General features: G+C 39.8%; 1 protein-coding gene across 1 annotated transcript in view; it reads right to left on the bottom strand.

Annotated features, from left to right (window-relative positions):
- Positions 1 to 14,661: 14,661 nt before the first annotated feature.
- The window catches only part of DTL (denticleless E3 ubiquitin protein ligase homolog), a 39,661-nt gene continuing 38,834 nt past the window's right edge, over positions 14,662 to 15,488 (bottom strand). Inside the window, exon 15 of the mRNA XM_057727739.1 lies at positions 14,662 to 14,771. Coding sequence (XP_057583722.1) covers positions 14,673 to 14,771 — 99 coding nt within the window. The 3' untranslated portion in view covers positions 14,662 to 14,672. The remainder of the gene's footprint in view (positions 14,772 to 15,488) is intronic.

Here is a 15,488-nt window from a genome sequence, read left to right as displayed (position 1 = left end):
TCCACCACACCCGGGTGAAGAGAGCAGCACCTCTAGAAGGGCGAGGGACCTGGACTGCCAAAGCTCATCCGAACCAGCCGCTTCGGGTCTTCCTACGGAGACAACTGAGTCCCGTCTGAAATCTTCAGCCCTGCTCCAGTCACTCCAGGGCTGACTGGTCTATGCACGGCGGAAGCTTGAGGAATTTGACGAGGGACATCTGACGGTCAGGGTTATGATGACATCCTGCCTTGTAAGGGCTGGTTGCACCACTGGCCTTGATGTTTTCTATAGGCTGAACACAAGGCGTCGTGTTGGCTATGATCTACCCAAAGGTAATGGAATCCTGGAGAACTATTTGGGGGTTGGTTTTCTTACCTAGGGGGATTCAAAATGCTTGTGGGAATAGTCCTACTCCTCCTTGAGACCTGTCTCCTTTTACCTTGCCTCTTGCCCTTATTCATGAGGGTAGTTTCCAGCCTAGCTGAGGCCACCGCAGATAGGAGGGCCACCGCACGTCTCTTAGCCCTAAGAGGTTATCATCCCCTGGGCTTAGAAGATCAAGAAGTTGATGCCTTATAAGATTTAAGGGGCATCAAGAGGGGGGATTGAAGAGGAAAGTTAGAAACTTTACACTCAGCTAAAAATAACCCCATGCTTGTTTTGCTCTTGTGAAAAATGCTTGCTGCGCTGAGAAAAACAGAAAAACAGGATGACCTAACAATCCGATGTAACTTTAAGATGTTTTGCTAATAAATGGAATGTTCTGCACCTGCTCTTATAAGTTTCTGTTTGAAAACTTCCATGCTCTGTAAACATGTGCACTATAAAAGTAAAGCTCACCCTGAGTTCGGGGCCCAGAACTTTGGAGCGTTAGCTTGTCTGGGGCTGCCGGCTTAATAAACCTGAGTTCTCCAACACTCCGAGTGTGCTGCTTGGTTTCTCAACGGACTGATATCTGCAACATTTCAACACCACCAGGACAAGGCATCAAAACAACCCACGGCATCTCAAATTCTCACAACCCTACTCTGACCACAACCTCCTTAACTCTTTCTGTCCAGGTATTTTTTTCCTCACCTGCTCTCACCCTTCCCAGAACCTCTTGCTTCCTCCACATCCAGCCTTGGACCCCTTGGCCTGCTGTTTCCAGGCTGCTTATGGATCCCTCATTCTTTATTCTTCTCTGGGTCCTTCCTTGTTGACTCTCCATCTCAGGTGATTCCTAACTCAGCTTTCTTTGGCTCTGCTCCCAGATTGCTGAGCTCTCCTGGAAATTTACAAGCTCTCTGTGGTGTCTGAGCTCTCAACAAACCATTCCATTAAGACCATGTGTGTCTTCAAATGAATTTATCTACCAAACAGAAACAGACTTACAGAAATAGAGAATAGACTTGTGGTTGCCAAGGGGGAGGGTGGTGGGGGAGGGATGGACTGGGTATTTGAGATTAGCAAAAGCAAACTAATTATATATCGATCAGATAAACAACAATGTCCTAAAGTATAGCACAGAGAACTATATTCAATATCCCGTAATAAACCATAATGGAAAAGAATATGAATCATTTTGCTATACAGCAGAAATTAACACAGCATTGTAAATCAACTATACTTCAATTAAAAGAAAAAAGACCATGTGCATCTGACTCTCTTCCCTAGTATTCGCTCTTCCAAGTAGGAATTGTGGCCCCTCAGAGCAATTGTAAAAAGTTAAAACTTACTACCTGACTGGCACTTGTCTGAGGACTTTACACACACTAACTCATTGAATCCTCCAATGACAATGAGGGAATTACTGTTAATACTTTTCTCATTTTTTTGATGAGGAAACTGGGGCTAAAAGAGGTTAAATAAATTGCATAAGGTCACAGAATTACTAAGTGGTAGAGTCAAGATTAGGGAATCTGGGTGAGACATTATATTATGTCTCATCCTAAAATGTTCATAAACTCTGGGAAAAGTCTGTTGACTTTCATCAGAGCTCCTCCTGTAGTTCAACAATCTTTTAAATCATCCCTTGTTCACTCCTAATTGGAGGTATGTATATTTCAATTCTGACTATCATTTTTGGTTGAGACCAGAGACCAAAGGCATCACTTCAGGAGTCCTGGTGAGCAACTAGAATCTTGGGGTATTCTTCTATTCTCTTCTGCCTCGTGTCTGACTGAATCAGTGCCCTCATGAGCTTCCCTTAGGACTCCATATACCATAACCCCAGATCCCCCCAACTGTTCGCTGCGCCACAGTGTCCTAGTCTCCATTCTTTAGGGAAGGGAGAAGATACTGCGATTCTCAGAGTGGTTATTTAAAGCCATTTCCATGTGATCTGGCTTTGGAGGCCAGGACTTAAAACTCTCCTCCACTACTCACTAGCTTCCACGGACAAATGGTTTAAACTCCAAGAGGCTTAGTTTCTTTATCTGTGAAACGGGAGTAATAATGATCCCCTTAGTGGGGTTGTATTTATTAAACAGCTTAGCACAGACTGGGGCACAAACAGGCACATATTAGTTCCTTTCCTTCTCTTCTCCACACCCACTTTGTTTCTTCATTCTCTGCAGATGACTCAAACTTTCCTTTTGAGTGAATTTCCTCAACTTCCCTTATATCTGTATCAAAAATTTCTCATCCACAGTACAACTTTCTCAAAAATGAGCTGGCATTTTTACTGTAAGGGCCTTAATGTTTTTCAGACCCTTTGTCACAGTAATTCCACCTCTAAGAATCTTTTATGAAGTAGTAGTGGAAATGTGTATATGTATTCTATGTATAAATTCTATAACATAATTATATGACCTATATTTTAAAATATTCTATATATAAGATTCTACAGTCTATATTTTACACACGTGTAAAGATGTTTGTTGTGGAATTATTTATCCTAGAAAAGAAATACAAAGCTTCTCTGTATTTTTGCTCATTATTTCTTCCTTCCTTTCTGCTTCTGAGAAATAAGTCACTCTTTTCCTCCCTAGATTCAACTAAAAAGCATTCTGTAAAATAACTTTAAAAAAATTACAAAACTAATATATGCTTGTAGAAAAATCTGGAAAATAAAATATCAATCACTTGTGAGTCCACTCTCCAGGGCTGACTACTTACTACAGCACCTTTATATATATTCAAATTCATTTACACCTTTAAAAACAAAATTAGATATTATACATATTATTTGGTAATTTATATTATTTCCTATCATTTTTCTATCATTACAACAGCATCTTTCCTAATACCCATATCTTCATTTATCTAACCAACATCCTATGATTGTTGGAAATCTTAAGCTATTTCTCTTTTTTTAAATAAAAAAAATTAAGGTATAGCTGATGTACAATATAATTTACAACAGCGATTCACAATTTTTCGTTATACTTTGTTTATAGTTATTATGAAATATTTGCTATTATCCTGTGTTGTTTAATATATCTTTGTGGCTAGTTTATTTTATATATAGTAGTTTGTACCTCTTAATTCTCTACACCTCTCTTGCCCCCACTCTTTCTTCCTCCCACTGGTAACCACTAGTTTGCTCTCTATACCTGAGAGTCTGTTTTTTTTTTTGTTATAGTCACCAGTTTTTTATTTTTTAGATTCCACACATAAGTGATATTGTACAGTATTTGTCTTTCTCTGACATTTCACTTAGCATAATACTCTCCAAATCCATCCTTGTTATTGCAAATGGAAAAATTTTCATTATTTTTTGACTCTAAAATTCTGTTATATATATATATATATATTCCATTTTATATGTGAGATATATATTTTTTAGATATCTCTCTCTCTCTCACATCTTCTCTATCCATTCCTCTGTTGATGGGCACTTAGGTTGCTTCCACATCTTGGCTATTGTAAATAATGCTGCTGTGAACACTGGGGTGCATGTATCTTTTCAAATTAATGTTTTTGATTTTTTCCGGATTAAACTATTTTTATTTTTTTCAAGATTATACACAGCACTGTGGTAACTGCAGCTGCATCTTTGGGCACTTCCTAAATTACATCCTTGCTGGTCTCTGTTCCTGATGTCATCCCTTCCAAGCCTCCATTTCTGGGACACTGAACCATCGCATGGGCCTTTGCCTCTGGGCAGGCCCCTTCCTGTTGGCTTATAATCATTACAAACCTACTCCAGGCACATCTATCCTTCAAAACTCTCCCCCTTGATTCTTCTGGCCTTTTCCTGCATCCTGATGGCTCCTCTGGGCTCACAGGTAGGGCTCTTCTTCTTCCTAAGGGCAAAGTTCCCTGTGTTCTGGACCCCCTGTCTTCTGCTTCCATCAATTATCCCTACTCCTGTCTTTAAACTCTTCCTTTTTCCTGCCTCCTTTCTCCTGGCTCACACATGTAGTCTTTCCCATCCACAGACCTCATCCTGACCATGATCCTCCTCCTGCCCCCAGTGTCCATCCTCCTCACTTCTCAGCCAAACCCCGTGGAAAAGGAAACTGCATTTGCCACCTCCCGTCTCCTCCTTGACATGGCCACCTGGCTCCAGTATTACCTTCTAAATTGTCAAATGCATTTGGCATTATTTGTTTTTCATCTTGCCTGACATTGTTCAATTTTACTCCTTGAAACTCTGTCATGGAACATCTCTTCCTAAAATGGTTCCCTCTCAGTCACCCCTTCTTCTTTCTCTAATCACCCTGAAATGCTGGCTTCTCTCCACACTAATGGTCCTCAAAACGTGGTTCCCAGACCAGCACCATCAACATGGCCTGATAACTTGTTAGAGAAGCAGCTTTCCAGGCTCCACTTCAGAACTCCTGAATTAAAAACTGGTGGAATGTTCACTCAAGTTTGAGAAGCACTGAGCTACATATTCTCCCTGATCCATCTTCTCTGTAAACTCCACTTTAACTATTCTTTTCACACCTAATACTCCTAAAATTCTTTCCACCCAAGACTGTTCTCTGGAGCTCCAATCCTATACATACAACTGCCCGTAGGGGATTTCCACTAGCTATCCATCAGGGGTTTACAGGGAAAATAATCTCCTACTATATAATCCTGTCATTTCTACTGTATCCCTTTCTCCCCAAATGATACCACCATCTACCCAGTTGCCAATGTCAGATCCTGGGATTGATTTGATTCTTCTCTCGTGGACTCACCTAAAAAACCACTAGCTTGCCATTTCAGGAGCATCGCTCAAATCGGCACCATCCTCTCGTCTGCACTGCCATTGCTTCCTTCAGGCCCATTGCCCTTACTGCTGGGATTACTGCAACCACCTTCTAATGGGGTCTACTGCCTGAAGTCTGGCCCCTTTCCAATCTACTTTCCATACTGCTACTAGAATCACTTTCTATATTTTAGACCAGATCACGCTTGTCTCCTGCCTAGTCATTCAGCAGCTGCCCAGTGCCTTTGAGATAAAGTTCAAACTTCATACAGTGGCACAGTGGGGGCCTTTATGCCCTGACCCCTGCTTGCCTCCACAGCCTCATCTCCTGCTGTTCTTTATGTGTTCCTTCTGCTCTAGCCCTAGGGGGAAACTGGAATTACTTAAGAGTTCCTCCAACAGGCACTCTTTCTCACACCCTCAAACCATTGTTCATGCTATTGTGCTATTTCCTTTATGAGGAATGCCCTTCCTTCACTTACCACTTGCAAACTTTTTTCTTCTCTAGGGCTCAGCTCAGAGTCAGCTTCTGTATAAAACCTTCCCTGGATGCCTAGGCTCAGCTGGATGTGCCCCACAGTCCCCACATCAAGCCTTGATCACAGACCTTATCACGTTGTGTTCTGTTCTCCTGTTGTCTGCCCGAGGAGTCTGGGAGCAGCTTGAGGATGGCCTCGGTTATCCTTGTTTAGTGCAATGCCTGACACATAGCAGGTGTTCAGCGAATAGTTGTTTAATAGGAGAAAGACTCCTTTCTCTTCTTGAAAGGAATCTATCTTTACTGCCTATTTCCTAACCACTCCTATTTTTTCATTCCCAGCCATCTTTCATTCCCATCATGCAATGAAATAGCTCTGGAGAAACACAAAGATGTGCTGGCCTTATAAACTTCTCAGCAGCAATCTACTAGCCAGTTCTCAAAAAATTCTCTTCCCTGGCTCCTGAGCAGACACTTTTTGAATTCTCTTTACATTTTGGTCTGTACTTTGACTGCTTCCCTCCCTCATGCTTTTTGCATCTGCTCTGCTAGGCACTATAGCCAGCACAGGGGTTGCTGGTGATGGTGGGAAATATGCCCTGATGTGCTGATAAGCTGGCTCTCTGGGCAGGGGGGAAAAGGCCCTGATTTTGTAGCTTTTGTCTATTTCATGGTGTAAATACTGTCACCAGACTGATTTCAGGCTACCAACATTTTAACAGCCAGCTCACAAAATTCTTGAATATTTAATAATTGGCTTTCATGAGTATGAGCCAGCTCTAGCATACCACTGGGTATGCAGAAAGGAGTAAGAAGAGTAAGTACCATTTCATGGAAAAGCCCGAACAAACTCTTTGGCCAACCCAATAATTCTAAGACAAATGTGATAAACACTATTTAGTGTTTAAACAAGGCACTATGGGGTTGAATGGAAGGAAGACTTAATTAGGAAAATCTATGAATACTCCTAAAGGAAGAGAGGGGTGTTTGAACTGGACCTTAAAAAATGGGACTTTAAAGGCAGACATAAGGGATTAAAAACTATTCCAGGCAGAGGAAATGTTGTGAACGAAGGTACATTACTTGGGGGAATGGCTAATAGATGAGTGGGACTGGGATGCAAAGAAAGTGGGATACCAGGATGGATTCTGACACTCTCTAGTTTTGTGATGTTGGTCAAACTGGTTAACTTTCCCAGGCTGGTTTTTACATCTTTAAAATAAGAATTTGATTTCTGTGGCCCATTTCTGTCTTGATTTGATGACAGACCTTGGGAAGAGAAAGTAAATACAGGAGTGGGAAAGAAGGAGAAAGAAAGACATGTATATGACGTGGAGTCTTTAGGTGGCTAAAGGCTGAAGTGCTGGCAATGCTGCAGGATCTCCCCATTAGTTCCCCCCGTTAACTTTTCACTCAATCCCAGTTATGAAAACCCCAAGCCCATATCTGAGCCATTGCACTGTTTGCTGAAGGCTCAGTCCTTTTCTTCTAAACTCAATGAATATACTGAATCCTAACAGTATACGTAGAAGCAACTTTGTTCATCCTTCTGCTTTGAGGGAACAGAGGATTTTCCTTTTTCCTTAGAAAATATCAAGAAGATTCTACAGGCTCCCCTAGTAACTCATTCCCTTTGAACAACTGTTATTATCCAGTCTATCTAGAACTTCCCCATCCCCACTTCTTGCCTGTCTTCTCTAGAGAACTATCTCATCTTCATTCCTTTAAACATTGTGAATTATAAAACATATACTGAAAAGTACAGAAAACATAAATGCAAGGTATAATCACAGAGCAAACACATGTCACCAAGAGCAAGAGACAGAACCTTGCCATAGGAAGCTCCCCATGTATTATTTCCCAAGCACAACCCTCCAGAGGGAACCAGTGTTTTGACTTAATGTAATGATCATATGTTCTGCCTCTTACCATCCATATATGTATCCCTCAAATACTAGTTCAGTATCCTGTTTTTTAACACTTGATTTGAAAGGAATCACACTGTATGCATTCCTTTGTTCTTACTTCTTTTGTTCAACATTCTAACATTCATTCACATTGTCATGTGTAGCTAGTTCATTTTTTTAAATTCATGGTTATACAGTCTTCTATTATAAGTATCCCAGTTTGTCCATTCTACTGTGGATGGACACTTGGTCTGTTTCTAGCCTTTGGCTGGTATAAACGGTGCTCTATGAACATCCCTGTACATGTGCCCAGGGCACGTGAGCTTCCACAGGGCACAGGCTACGTGTATCCTCATTTTCATCCTTCATTCTCTCCCTTATATTTGTGGGCAAGCTATACTCCACTTTTTTCTTTAAAGAATTTTAACTCCAGTGCCTTTGCTCCTGTTTTTCTAGCTTTTGATCCGTTTGTCAGTCTTCTTGGGTTCTTGTAACATTATCAGTATTGACTCAACCTTCCCAACCTGTATATCACCATCCTCCTGTAGTTACGAATGGTTTCCTTTCTCAAGGAGTAATTTTTTCATTACTCAAGTAGGAAATGTCTTTGGAGTATTTTGTGAGTTCTCTTTCAAATATGCACAAAATGAAAAGCATATATTTGATTAGCAGAGGGCCAAGGGCAGGCTTCTTTCTGTGAGGCACTATAATATGGGGATTAGTACTGTGGGCTTTTGAGTCAGACCAATCTACAAGCTGCCACTTGCTGGCTATGTGTCCTTGGGCAAGTTCCTGAACTTCTTTTGTGCTTTAGTTTCTGTCTACATGTGAATCTGTCAAAATGTAGATAACAATTAGAGTCACTTGTTGGGTTATTGTGTATATTACATGAAAGAATCTATAAGTTTGACTTAAAAAGGTTTATAAACTTGGTCTTCAGATAGGGAGAACTGAGGAAAAAGGAATTCAGAATACCTTCAGGATGTGTGTAGTGAGGATACATACTATGAATTTGTTTATACTAAGCCTAAACACTCTATCCAGCCCTCTCTGTGGGGTGGCTGGGGGAGGCATGTGACAGCCTGCCTGTTGCCACAGAACAGAGTGAAGTGAATAAGCCCATTTGGGAATCCAACTCACAAACCTGGCTTCATATACTATTTAGCTGGCTAAAACAACACGAAAAAGTGAATGGGATTAGAAATGTCGTCAAAGTAAACAGGAAGGCATGAGGATACCACAGGATAACCTGAGTTGACAAGCTGCTCTAAACAGCATCCTCTCTTTGTGCAATTTATTGTACAGGAGCACTGGCTGGAATAGAAACCATTCCTAATCATCAAAAAACCGCATTCTAATTTTCCTGGTCCTGCAGGCACTCCATGTATAATTCCAGACTTTGCTGCTTACATTTCTTGGTTTTAGGAGGTAGTTTTCCAAAACCAGATACTTAATCATAGTTGCAACACGTAAAGGCCAACACCTCATTACCTAATTAGGGAGCTGAGAAATGTTTATCATAACCACCTTCTTCCCCACTTGAAAGTTATTAATACTCCTTTTGACTTGTCTGCTAGTCAACTCTTTGTGAAGACATTGATTTTTGGACTTGGAATCTTACTCCCAGATAAAGCTAGAAAAATCCAATAAGGCTTTTATGGAAGTAGCACTTTCAACTTGACATTAACTGTTGGGCCAAATATTGACCCCTTACAAGGGCAACAATGCCTACTGAATTTTAATTTTAATTTTTCAGTTCCTATACCTCTATTATTTCACAGTTACACTTAATTATTTTCAAGCAATTGAAGCAATTCTTGGAAAATTGTGTTTACGTGTACTGTAGGTGATGGGGGAAAGGTGGAAGAGAAAGAGAGGAAAAGACTGGTGTTGAATGATTATCGAGTGATGTATGACAGTATTTGCTAACTTCATGTCAACATAGCAAGGCCAGATGGTTTATTTACAGTCTGTTGTTTCAGTAGCATATATTATCTGGTAATATAATAGAGAAGGGCCCATTTGTATAATTACTTTTAGACTCTTTAAAAGTAAGGCTGTTAACAGAAAGAAAAAGAAAAAATCAACCCTTAACATTTTCATCTGAATTGATAACTCAGGCACAAACCCATGAAGGGGTCCAGCATGGAGGACTGTTTGCAGAGGAAGACACTAACTCTTAATAAGATAATGGTACATTCTGTAAGCTCTCGTAAATTGGAAACCAGGGTCCTGAACAGCAGCAGTGGCAGCACAATCTGTTACTCAGATGCCAGCTGAAACCCCAATGTTGGGTTCATCCACCAAAATGTCAAACTTTCATGGCTGGTATTTTGGCACTGATGTGATAATGGCAGTAAGTACTACTGGCATTGAAAAAGAGCCCAGGGAAGAAGTGAGGGAAAAGAATCTAGAGACTTACATAGTACTCTTCAACCAATGTTTGACTAAGTTTCTTACAAAATCAGAGCTACTAATAGAGCAGTATGGCCTGTTTTGAGCTTTACCTCTTATTTATTTGCCTACTCACTGGCCAGGGAACACAATAGCCTAACAAGTGGTCAAGACTTGGCTCTGAAGGCCCACCAGCTGCAGCTTCCTCCCTAAAGGTGAACACATCTTAAACAATATAACAGAGCTGGGGGCAGCCGTCAGGAAACGGGAGGGTGCGCTTTGTGTGAGCAAAGTCTTTGGCTTACTTAAGAGTCCAGGATATAGATTTGCAAAGTACAGCCTCTTTAAACAGTGATTAAGGGTATACATGAAATAAGCTTTGTAATTTTCATGTATACCTGGTGAGAAAGAGTCATGAATCTCAAACACCTGGGGAAATGGAGATTTTTTTCCCAGAGGTCCATTTGCTCCTTTTGAAAACTGCTAAGACTGGGAGCCCAGGCAACGCTTAAAAAAAAGTTTCCCAGGTGATTCTGATTTAGTTCCCATAACTTTGAGGATCACAACTGTATTGGAACAGGAATGAATCAGAAGAACTGAAGTTACTTAAACCTTTATGTCCACGTATCAAATATGGTTAACAACCCCTGCCCTCCCTACCTTATGAGAATAGCTAAAAGTAATTGTTGAATAAATGTAAACTATTGTGTGCTATTAGGCACTGTCCTAAGAGCTGTACATGTAATAACCACACATCTTATGGAAACTGATTCAGAGAGGTTAAAGATCTTACCCAAGGTCACCCAGTTAGGGCTGGAATTCAAAGCTAGGCAGTTTGAGTCTAGAGATCATGTTTTTAACTGTTATTTACAATGATGTAAAGAATATAGGAAACATGCATGAGGAAAGCCTTTTACTTGGAAAAGTTAAAGGTGCTTGAAGTGGCAGGTGAATGATGTTCCTGGAGGGAAGAGTCTGTATCTAGCTAGCACTTGCTACAATGTAGCTGCTCACAACTGCATTCAAAGGACTTGAAAATCTGATCTTTGCCCCTTTCCCTCAAATGCCGACTTTAGCCTATTGAAGCACCACAGATAGCCACAGATAAAGTGACTCCTTTGACAACTGAAAATAAAGGGAAGAACTCTGTTGGACCAGATGCCTCACATGGCTTGGCACCCAGGTGATGAATAAGTGTTAGCTGAATTGAACATCTTCTAATCAAAGGTGTTTGAAATGTGCTATACATATTCTACAAAATGTTTTGAATTATTTAGAATGTCAAAACGGGAAAGGGCATGTGGAGAGTTAAGGAAATTAAAGAGAAATGGGGTATAAATGGAATATTAAACCTTTGAAATTCAAAATAAAGAACCTGGTTATATGTCGTTGAAATCCTTTCCTGGCTTAGCAGGAAGTGGGAGGGATGAGCTTAGGGGATGGAATAAGCCTATGCTTTAATAATATAACACCTCTCATTTGTGTTGTACATACGTGCTGTAGCCATACCGATCTGAACAAGCCGCCTAATATTTTTTTTAAAGGCTAACTTTACCTTACATCATTTTTTAACAAGTCTTACACTTTTTAGCATGCACTCAAGCATAGCTCAGAAATAAAAGAGGGTTTTCTACTGGTTTAGACAACAAATTGGGTCCCTTATAACAAGCTGGGCTTGTATTCCTGGCATTGGATCTAATGAAGTATATCACTCACTTCACATCCAACAAAATGCTGTGTTTGGCCTGCTTATAACTTCCAAACAATCTCTAAGGAGCTAATGCACAATGCAGGTTTTCCCACAATTCCTAGGAATTTAATGAGTAACTGGTTAATCCGAGATGTGGCATGATCCAAACCGAGCATAGGCAAGGAATCTCCTATGAAGACCTGTGTGGGAAGCGGCTCCAGGCTCAACTGGGCCAGCATTCAACCCTACACAGAATTACGAAGCAGAAACCACCTGTGCTGAGCTGCCACAAGGAGGACAATAACTCAGTTTCTCTAGTGCGACATTCTCACCCAGTTTCTCCTCTGACGCACATCGGTAAAATGTTGCCACACTACTTAGCTGTGGAATGGATTCTCTCTGTGAGACTGCTTGGCCTTTGCTTTAAGAGCAGTGTGAGAGGAAGTCCAGTCTGTCTTGGGACTAGGAAAAGCAGAAAAACAGACCTAGGAGCAGCAGTGTGTCTGCTACAACAGGCTCTCAAAAAGTATATGTTAAACTGATATGTGACTTATACAAGATTATGGCCATCCGCTAATTTCAAGCTGAGGGTTAAAAGAAACTCTCACACATACACACATCTGCCCTGCAGCCCCCAACCCCCAGACACTTAAAAAAAGTTACCTCTAGACATTCATATTGCACAGTTGAGGCATTTAAAAAATGCCTCCTATATAGGGTGTCCCAAAACTTAGTAAAGTTTTAAGTTATTAAGGCTGGGGATAGGGATGGTGGGCTGAACCTGCCTCCTGCCGCCCCAACAGGGGTAGCTTACACATGGTTTTGATTTCTCACCAATTAAAGTGGAGTCTAGATTAAGAGATTTTAAAGGACTAATTAGTCAACCCTCCGCAAAGGTAAATTAAGGGCCTGTGTTGAAATAGCCAAAAGGAAACTCTAACACAGGTTTGTAGCAATTGCGCTTGGAATGTATTCAAATAGAAGAGCTTGGGCTGGAAATACTTGTTTAGGAAAAAACTACACCTCTCCACCCTCCTTTATCAAGTAATTCAAGCCACCTTAAACGCTCGAGGTCTGATCAAGCAAGAAGTATTTTATGAAAACCTCTTTGAGCCTGAACTAGATCACGTCCTTGGGAATAAACAAATTTTGTTCAATGAAGGAGTAGAAGGAATTCTTGATTACTACTATAGTTCTTTTGTGTAGACAGACTGCTTCTAGGTTAATGCAAAAGCTCAGAAAAGAACATCAGATAAAGTAAAAGGCTTTATTATTCAGGAGCAGCTCAAAGTCTGACACTGACACAAGCAGGGATAATTATTATCTCATTACATTTGACCTCTGGCACCCATCTGAAGTACTAGTTTTCCAAGTGGGAATGTTACACCCAGTAGACTCTCAGCACAGTTTCTGACAGCCACATTTATCCCCAATTTCACTCAGTAGAACTGTCAGGAGACGAGCAGGGATACAAAGAAGAAAATCACCTACTTTAGTTCTCTTTTTCATGGATCCTTTTCCCCACTGGCTTTCAAATCAAAAGAAATAGATTGCATTATTGGCAGACATTGGTCATAAATAACACCTTACCATGGTCAAACACGCAAAAATCAAGCATCAAATATAAGTAGAGTTCTTAAATATTCAGTTAATGCTATGGCATACTTTGTTTCAAAAGCAGCATTTCTGTGGCTTTCCTTTATTTACCTTTCTCCTTGGATAAAACCAGGAGAAGCCATGCTTAACCGATCCATGCAGTTCCATCCATCCATGTTGTTACAGCTTAATTTATAAGAATCACAGGAATTAAAGAGTTATTTAGATTTTAAAATGATGACAAAAATATCAATAAAATCTACACAGTCCTCAGGGATATGGATAAAATGAATCAAGTCTGATGACTGGAAGGGGACTCCCTTCCAAGGACATAGTACACAGAAAGTACATGGAGCTTGTTTCTATGAGGTTACAAAGGGCTAACAAAATATAAGACAATGGTTCATTTCAAGCTGATTGATACGTAACTGTTAAGAGATATTCAAGATATTTTGCACATTAACTGAGATTCAGTCTATACACTCCCTATATTAAATACCTAGTGAAAATTCCATGACTTTTTGGCTCAGGGCTCTACTAGAAGATCATTGATTTTTCGTGAATCCAAAAAATCAAGTAAAAGCCAAGATTTATTTCCTAAGTTCTGGATTTTCAGTTCAGAACTACCTACTTTTGTAAAAATATCAATAAAAAACCATTACTTTTTCTTAAAATCTGATGACTTATTTTTTTTAAAGTAGCAGCCCCTAGAGAACTGAAGACTGAATTCAAACCCCAGCTTCAGTGACTACTGATTCTATAAACCTCTTCCTCTAGTAAATGACAAAAATCATAACCTCTTCTAGAACATGATGTTGGGTTGGAAACAGTAGAAAGCTTAATATTTGGGGGGAAAAAAGACAAACGTTTCTAGTGTTCTCCAAGTTTCTCCAACAAGTGATTTTTCACTGCTTTTAAAATAAAGATGATTTTAACTTGAGTCTGTATTTTAACACTGAATCAATATAAATGTGTTTATCTAAACATTACATTTTACCACATACTTAAAAACCCCACAAAAATGTAGTGAAAAAATTATATATATTTTATATGAAACTGTATTTGTTGGAAGCAGCAGAGACCCAGGGTCTTCTTCAGCAGCTGACCTTCACAGACAGGCCTTCTGCTGTGGCCCGCAGATACTTTCCACTGTGCACAGAAAGTCTCAGAGTAACAAGAGACAACACTTGTTTTTTTGCCTCTGTGAGCTGGGATGTTATTATTGTACAGAAGATGTGTAATTTAAAAAGTAAAGACTACTCATTCAAAATGTTACAGTGACAAACTTACTTTATGAAATTTAAATACAGCATTCATTCCGAGGAAGCTGCAGGTACACCATGGTAGTAGAACCAGACTAGGTACATTTCGGAGTTGAAAGGATTTTCTCTAAAAAATGAAAAAATGGTAGCTTTCTTAAAACCAGTTACAGAGTCACTCTGTTGAATTTTTTATCTTGTTTTAATGGGTCAAAGTTCAGTTTACTCACTCAGATGAGATCTACAATTCTGTTGACTGTTCCGGACTACAGTAGTCATCTTGGGACTTTCTATGGAAATATGTACAGATTTTCCGCATGGAGCTGGGAGTAATGGTGACCTAGAAGAAGAAAGTTTAGATTTTAGAGATCTTCTAAGATAAAGTTCAGCTGTTACCTCAGCAAATTATCACTAAGGGTATTTTAAGTTAGGATGCCTAGGAATTTGCTTATTTATTTAGTCAGCCAGATTTCGGTCTCAAACACTTTGATGGCAATGTTTCTTTCAGTTGATTTGTAGAAAAATTTAAGGCAGCATGCAAAGAAGGAGGACACAGATTTTTCATGTGAACAGAAAATACTGACCAGTTAGGCCTCCTAATAGGAACCAAAGAGGTTATAATTACCACCCTCTTTGAAATACATGAGTAGATCACTCTCCCAAATTTACAAACGAGATAGGTATTCAAATGGCAGACACTACCCTCTTCTGAAGTCTACATTATCAACATGCACATAAAGAAAAAAATTATTTTAAAGAAACTTTAGCTTCAAAGGTTGAAATTACAAAGTCAGAAATATCTTGGACCAGCATACACACTCATGAAAACAATTTTTTATTGAAATTGCTTTTCTGCTAACACATAGCTTGGACTAGCACCCCTGGAAAAAAAGGGAATTTTGGCTAGGGGCAAAGATCACCTACAGTGACAATTTTGAGAGAAGAAAGGAAAGACTCCTTATAGCTTTTTCACCCCATATTCTGTAGCAAGGTCTTGGAGTTTGTGTTTGAAGTAATCTTTCCTAAAATTATGGGATAGGCTTCATGATAGTTGGAG

The sequence above is a fragment of the Hippopotamus amphibius genome, chromosome 3, assembly GCF_030028045.1.
Source record: "Hippopotamus amphibius kiboko isolate mHipAmp2 chromosome 3, mHipAmp2.hap2, whole genome shotgun sequence".
In the NCBI taxonomy this organism is placed as follows: domain Eukaryota; kingdom Metazoa; phylum Chordata; class Mammalia; order Artiodactyla; family Hippopotamidae; genus Hippopotamus; species Hippopotamus amphibius.
Note: the sequence above shows the minus strand (reverse complement) of the source record. Positions and strands in the feature narration are given on the sequence as shown.